At 40.2% G+C, this 8,142-nt stretch overlaps 1 protein-coding gene across 1 annotated transcript; it reads left to right on the top strand.

Annotated features, from left to right (window-relative positions):
- Window positions 1-3,098: 3,098 nt before the first annotated feature.
- LOC112666872 (olfactory receptor 7A17-like) lies at window positions 3,099-4,947 on the top strand. The gene is made up of 2 exons (XM_049098215.1): window positions 3,099-4,014; window positions 4,889-4,947. The coding sequence occupies exons 1-2, from the start codon at window positions 3,099-3,101 to the stop codon at window positions 4,945-4,947; spliced, it is 975 nt and encodes a 324-aa protein (XP_048954172.1).
- The last annotated feature ends 3,195 nt before the right edge of the window (window positions 4,948-8,142 follow it).

Raw genomic sequence — 8,142 nt, forward strand, 5'->3', positions numbered from 1 at the left:
CAGAGTTAGGAGTCTTTATGTTCTGTCTCCCTTTCTGATATTTCCCACACATTTCTTCTCCCTTCCCTTATATTCCCTTTCACTATTATTTATATTCCCCAAATGAATGAGAACGTATACTGTTTGTCCTTCTCCGATTGACTTACTTCACTCAGCATAATACCCTCCAGTTCCATCCATGTTGAAGCAAATGGTGGGTATTTGTCGTTTCTAATGGCTGAGTAATATTCCATTGTATACATAAATCACATCTTCTTTATCCATTCATCTTTCGATGGACACCGAGGCTCCTTCCACATTTTGGCTATTTTTTTTAATAAATTAATTTTTTATTGGTGTTCAATTTACCAACATACAGAATAACACCCAGTGCTCATCCCGTCAAGTGCCCCCCTCAGTGCCCGTCACCCACTCACCCCCACCCCCCGCCCTCCTCCCCTTCCACCACATCTAGTTCGTTTCCCAGAGTTAGGAGTCTTTTTTTTGTTTTTGTTTTTTTTTAATTTTTATTTATTTATGAGTCATAGAGAGAGAGAGAGAGAGAGAGAGGCAGAGACATAGGCAGAGGGAGAAGCAGGCTCCATGCACCGGGAGCCTGACGTGGGATTCGATCCGGGGTCTCCAGGATCACGCCCTGGGCCAAAGGCAGGAGCTAAACCGCTGCGCCACCCAGGGATCCCGAGTTAGGAGTCTTTATGTTCTGTCTCCCTTTCTGATATTTCCCACACATTTCTTCTCCCTTCCCTTATATTCCCTTTCACTATTATTTATATTCCCCAAATGAATGAGAACGTACACTGTTTGTCCTTCTCCGATTGACTTACTTCACTCAGCATAATACCCTCCAGTTCCATCCACGTTGAAGCAAATGGTGGGTATTTGTCGTTTCTAATGGCTGAGTAATATTCCATTGTATACATAGACCACATCTTCTTTATCCATTCATCTTTTGATGGACACTGAGGCTCCTTCCACAGTTTGGCTATCGTGGCCATTGCTGCTATAAACATCGGGGTGCAGGTGTCCCGGCGTTTCATTGCATTTGTATCTTTGGGGTAAATCCCCAACAGTGCAATTGCTGGGTCGTAGGGCAGGTCTATTTTTAACTGTTTGAGGAACCTCCACACAGTTTTCCAGAGTGGCTGCACCATTTCACATTCCTCATTCTCTTACCACGCTGACTCCATTCTGAGATTTTGCATATCTGAAATAAGTGCCTTCTGCAGGGCCTTTGCTCTGTTTTCCCTGCAGGGCACAGACTTCCCCCAGAAATCCTCCTGCCTCCAGCTTAGTCTTTCTGGAAGCCTCTGTTAAAATATCACCTTCTTTGCAGGTCACCCTGATCTCTTATTAAAACTTAACATCTCCCCATCCAGTCATTTTATACCGATTTTCTTTTTCCTTCATGGCCCCTGTCACCATCTGATGTGGTACATGATTTTTTTATTTTTTAATAAATAGTCTTCCTTCATCATTGGATTGCATGGACTTTTCTTTTCCTGCAGTTTTTATTTAAATTCCAGTTAGTTAACATACAGTGCAACATTAGTTTCAGGTGCAGAATTTAGTGATTCAACACTTCTATACAACACCACACCACCTCCTTCATCCCCATCATCTATTTCACTCATCTCCTACCTCTCTCCCCCAGCAACCCTCTGGAGGGTTCATAGCTAAGAGTCTTTTTCCTGGTTTGCCTCCTTTTCCCCCAACTGTTTTCATTTGCTTTGCTTCGTAAATTCCACACACAAATGAAATCACATGGCATTTGTCCTTCTCTGACTTATTCACTTAGCATAATACTCCCTACCTCTATCCAGTTCATTGCAAATGGCAAGATTTAATTCCTTCTGGTGGGCTAAGTAATACTCCATTGCATATATATACTACAACTTTTTATACATTTTTAGTTTATGGTCATTTGGACTCTTTCCATAGTTTCACTATTGTTAATAATGCTACTATGAACATCAGGGTGCATAACCCTTCAAATTAGTATTTTTGTATCCTTTGGGTAAATACCTAGTAGTGCAACCTATGAAATGTGAGAAGATATTTGCAAGTGACAAATTTGATAAAGGATTAGTATCCAAAATCTATAAAGAACTTATCATATTCAACACCAAAAAACCCCAAATAATCCAATTAGCAATAGGCAGAAGACATGAATAGACATTTCTCCAAAGACATACAGATGGCTAACAGACACATGAAAAGATGCTCAGCATCACTCATCATCAGGGAAATACAAATCAAATACACAATAAGATATCACCTCCCACCAGTCAGAGTGGCTAAAATTAACATCACAAGAAACAACAGGTGTTATCAAGGATGCAGAGAAATGGAAATCCTCTTGCATTGTTGATGGGAATGCAAACTGGTGAGGCCACTCTGGAAAACACTATGGAGGTTCCTTAAAATTTAAAAATATAACTGCCCTAGGATCCAGCAATTGCACTACTTCACCCACAGAATACAAAAATACTAATTCAAAGGGATATGTGCACCCAAATCTTATTAGCAGCATTATTTACAATATCCAAACTATGGAAACAGCCCAAGTATCCAACGATAGACGAATGGATGAACAAGGTGTGACATATATATACACCTACATATATATAGAGATGTATATGCACACATACATACAGCGGAATGTTACTCAGAAAATAAAATGAAATCATGCCATTTGCAACTACATGGATAGAGCTAGAGAGATTATGCTAAGCAAAATAAGTCAGTCAGAAAAAGACAAATGCCATATGATTTCACTCATATGTGGAATTTAAGAAACAAAACAAAGTCCATAGGTAAAAGAGAGAGAGAGAGAGAGAAACAAGAAACAGACTCTTAACTACAGAGAACATACTGCCTGTTGCCAGAGAGGATGTGGTGGGAAGATGGGTCAAATAGATGATGCGGATGATGGAGGGCACTTGTGATGACCACCAGGTGTTGTATGGAAGTATTGAATCATTATATTGTCCACCTGAAAAAAATATTACACTGTAGCTTAACAAATTCAACTTAAAATAAAAACTTAAAAATGAAAAATTATTGTTATTTTTTTCTTTCCCTGTAGTCCCCTCTACCACATGGAAGCAGACAATGATACAGGAATTTCAGAGTTTCTTCTTCTGGGATTATCAGAGGAACCAGAACTACAGCCCCTCCTATTTGGGATGTTCCTCTCCATGTACCTGATCACTGTCTTTGGAAACCTGCTCATCATTCTGGCTGTCAGGTCAGACCCCCACCTCCACACCCCCATGTACTTCTTCCTCGCCAACCTGTCCTTTGTAGACATCTGTTTCACCTCCACCACTGTCCCGAAGATGCTGCTGAACATACAGACTCAGGGCAAAGTCATCACCTATGCAGGCTGCATCACACAGATATACTTTTTTCTACTTTTTGCAGACTGGGATGACTTTCTCCTGGCTGTGATGGCCTATGACCGTTTTTTGGCTATCTGTCACCCCTTGCGCTATACAGTCATCATGGATCCGTGGCTCTGTGGACTGCTGGTTCTGGTGTCGTGGATCATGAGTACCCTGAATTCCTTATTACAGAGCTTAATGGTGTTGCGGCTGTCCTTCTGTGCAGAGGTGGAAATCCCCCATTTTTTCTGTGAACTCAATCAGGTGGTTGGGCATGCCTGTTCTGACACCTTTTTAAATAACATAGTGATATATTTTGCAGCCGTGCTGCTGGGTGGGGCTCCCCTGACTGGTATCATATACTCTTACTCTAAGATAGTTTCCTCAATACTTAGGATCTCAGCAGCTCAGGGCAAATATAAAGCATTTTCCACCTGTGCATCTCACCTCTCAGTTGTCTCCTTATTTTATGGTACAAGCCTAGGAGTGTACCTGAGTTCTGCTGCTAATCACAGCTCTTACAAAAGTGCAGTAGCCTCGGTGATGTACACGGTGGTCACACCCATGCTGAATCCCTTCATCTACAGCCTAAGGAACAGAGACATAAAGAGGGCTCTGAGGGGATCCCTGGGTGGCGCAGCGGTTTGGCGCCTGCCTTTGGCCCGGGGCGCGATCCTGGAGACCCGGGATCGAGTCCCACGTCGGGCTCCCGGTGCATGGAGCCTGCTTCTCCCTCTGCCTGTGTCTCTGCCTCTCTCTCTCTCACTGTGTGCCTATCATAAATAAATAAAAAAAATTAAAAAAAAAAAAAAAAAAAAAAAAAAAAAAAAAGAGGGCTCTGAGAAGAATTACTGGGGTTCCAGTGATATAAGGGCCAATCATCAGGGCTGAAGAAGTGCCCATGATTGCAGGGCTCACAGCCTCAGAGCCAGGAACTGCCATTCTATGATTACATTGTGGAAGTAGAATCTGTTCCTACTACTCATTTCCTGGAATTTCCATCTGTTTGAATTCAACTTCTCCATACATTTAAGTCATTCATGTTATTAAACTTCTGCCTTGTCTGATTCATATACAGATAGTTTCCCCTTTGATCTATTTCATCCATTCTGATGTTTTCCTTTGGATCACAAATGCCTAGAAATTTCTGTATCTTACCTGAGACACGTTGGATTTCTTAAAACTAATTTCATTTCAAATGAATTATCTCATGCCATGTAAATTTTCCCTGTATTTCCCAAAAGAATAATCATGGGTTGTATTCTTCATATGGAAAAAAACTCCATTTGGCCACTAAGCCTTTCACATGACTTTATTTAGAGGAGATACAAAACCTCAGTTTTCAAGAGTTTGTCGATCTTTTTCCATCACTACCTTCACTACTGTTACTGTTAATGTGGACTCTATCATTGTTCTGTTTATGTCTCAGGCTACTTACATGGATACTCAGGCTAAGAAAGCCTGGGCACACTCCTGTATATGTGTGCTTGTGGACATTCCCACAGATGGTTCCCTCACCAGAGCCTCTGCTGTGGCTGCTCCTGCCCTTGGGTTCTTACTGTGATTGCATGACACACCTCAGCAACACCCATCAGAGAACTCTAGCTACACCAGGTTTATTACTCACAGGTCTGGAGTGCACATGGGATGCCCAAAGGCCATTCAGGGACGTCTCAGGGTGGGTATAGAGAGGCATTGAGAGGTAGAGAGAGAGAGAATGCCGTTGAGGGATCAACCTTTATCAGGGACCATGGGCAGAGTGGTTAGGGGTTTGTGGTTCACATTATATTGGAGATTTTTATATGATTAGAATGTGGATGCTGAAGGGAAAATCAGGGTCTCTTGTGCGTTGGTATCAAGATTACCCAGGGCTTTCTGAAGAGGTACTTCATGGCTGGGGCAGCCTGAGGATTTATCTGGAATTGTGTCCCACACCTGATACTGTGTTTACTCATTATGGTTGTCTTTGAACTGGATGCCTCGGAAATCAAAAGCTTAACGCCAGGCACTTATAGTCTCTTCAACAAATGAGGTTGGAAAAACTGGAAAGCCACATGCAGAAGAAAGAAACTGGACCACTTTCTTACAACATACACAAAAACAAACTCAAAAATGGATGAAATACCTAAAGTTGGAACAGGAATCTATCAATATCCTAAAGATGAACACAAGCAGAAACCTCTTTGACCTCAGCCACAGCAACTTCTTGCTAAACATGTCTCCAAAGGCAAGGGAAACAAAAGTAAAAATGCTTCGTCAAGATAAAAAGCTTTTGCCCAGCAAAGGAAACAATCAACAAAACTAAAAGTGAAGCTACAGGATGGGAGAAGATATTTGCAAATGTCTTATAAGATAAAAGGCTAGTCTCCAAAATCTATAAAGAACTTATCAAACTCAGTGCCCAAAAAAAAAAAAAAAAAAAAAAGCAATCCAATCACAAAATGAGCAGAAGACATGAACAGATATTTCTCCAAAGAAGACATACAAATGGCCAACAGACACATGAAAAAAATGCTCCACATCACTCAGGATCAGGAAAATACAAATCAAAACCACAATGAGATACCACCCTACACCAATAGCTAAATGGCTAAAACAGAATGACTAAAACAAACTGCTCAGGAAGCAACACATGTTGGCAAGGATGCGGAAAATGGGAAATACTCTTATACTGTTGGTGGGAATGCAAGCTGGTACAGACACCCTGGAAAAAAAGTATGGTGGTTCCTCAAAAAGTTAAAAAGTAGAGCGACCTATAATCCAGCAATTGCATTACTAGGTATTTATCCAAAGGTTAAAAATGTAGTGACTCAAAGGGGCACATGCACCCCAATAGTTGTAGCAGCAATGTTCACAATAGCCAAACTATGGAAATGGCCCAGATGTCCACTGACAGACAGATGAATAGATAAAGAAGGTGTGGTATATATATACACATACACAATGGAATATTACTTAGTCATCAGAAAGAATGAAATTTTGCCATTTGCAATGACACAGATGGTATTATGCTAAGCAAAATAAGTCAGTCAGAGAAAGATAAATATTTGATTTCATTCACATGTGGAATTTAAGAAACAAAACAGATGAACATAGGGGAAAGGGAAAGAAAAATAAAAAGATGAAAATAGAGGGGGAGGTAAACCATAAGAGTTGCTGAACTCTAAGAAACAAACTGAGGGTTGCTAGAGAGGAGATGGGTGGATAATTGCATAATGGGCATTAAGGAGGGCACGTGATGTGATGAGTACTAGATATTACAGGCAGCTGATAAATTACTAAATTCTGTCCCTGAAACTTATAATACAATACAGCTTAACTAAATTGAATTTAAATAAAAAATTTTAAAAATAAGTGAATCTTGTAAGAAAAGAATGAAATGCAAGGAAATTAACTTTTTCCTCTTGATAAAACATTCCAGTGTAGTGGTTGTGCCTTGTGTGTGTGTGTGTGTGTGTCTTATATACATTTTTCTTTCAAATAAGAATGCTCGCCACCTGTGTACACACACACAGGTGATCTATGATTTCATCTTTTATGTTGAAAGGAAACTTGAGGGGAAACTGGAGAAATTAGCACTGAAAAGAATAAGTGATGGAATCAACATGAAACAAAAGGATGCAGAAATGTAGACATAAAATTGTAAATTAAAGTGAGTGACCTTAATTTTGATCATGAGTCCCTTTCCTAAGTCCCTGCCTCAAAGGCCTCAGAGTCAGATCACACACACATTTATGCCATGAGGAATTCACTGTACCAGCTGAGGGCACAGAATTTCTCCAAATCAATTTGTTTTCTACTTAATGTGGGTTCCTAGTTTGATTGATTGGTTTTTCCTTCAAGATTTTACTTAAATTCAAATATAGTATAATATTACTGTCAGAGGTAGAATTTAGTGATTTATCAGTCGCATACACCACTCAGTGCTCATCACATCACGTGCCCTCCTTAAAACCCATCACCCAGTTACCCCATCTCCCACCCACCTCCACTCTAGCAACCCTCAGTCTGTTTTCTATTGTTAAGAGTCTCTTATGGTTTCCCTCGCTCTCTGTTTTTATATTTTTTAATTTCTTCTTCCCTTCTCCTATGTTCATGTTTTATTTCTTATATTCCACATCCTAGTGAAATCGCACGGTATTTGCAACCAGATGAAACTGGTTGTAGATGAAACTAGAGTAGATGAAACTAGAGTGTATTATACTTGGTGTGGGTTCTTTAAATGTAAATGCCCTCCCCCAAGGGAAGCTGATGAATGAATTTAAAGGCTTAAATTCCATTTTCTCAAATAATTTTATTGAGTATGTCCATATGAGATTCCTCCAGCTGCTGTAAAATATCTCTACCCTACTTGCTTAAAACAAATACACACATGTTTTTAGGGTTCTGGAGTTAGAAGCTTGAAAAAAGTCTCATAAGGCTAATAGCAAGATGTCTGCAGGGTTGAGCTCCTTCCAGAGGCTTTAGGGAGAATCAGTTTCCTTTCCAATTCCAGTCTCTTTTGCTGTCACCTGTGTTCCATGGCTAAAGACTTTTCCTCCACATTCAGACCCAGGAGGGCAGCATTTTCAAAGTCTAACACCGACTCTTTTGCCTCCTTCATCAACATTTGGAAGACCATTGTGATTACCATAGTCCCACCTGGACAGTCATGGCTAATCTTTTTATCTTATTGATAGCTGAACAGCAATCCTATTCAATCTGCTACCTTAACCCTTCTTTAATATAACAAATGACACCTTAAAGGAACTAGGGATTA

The sequence above is a fragment of the Canis lupus genome, chromosome 20 (assembly GCF_003254725.2).
Source record: "Canis lupus dingo isolate Sandy chromosome 20, ASM325472v2, whole genome shotgun sequence".
In the NCBI taxonomy this organism is placed as follows: domain Eukaryota; kingdom Metazoa; phylum Chordata; class Mammalia; order Carnivora; family Canidae; genus Canis; species Canis lupus.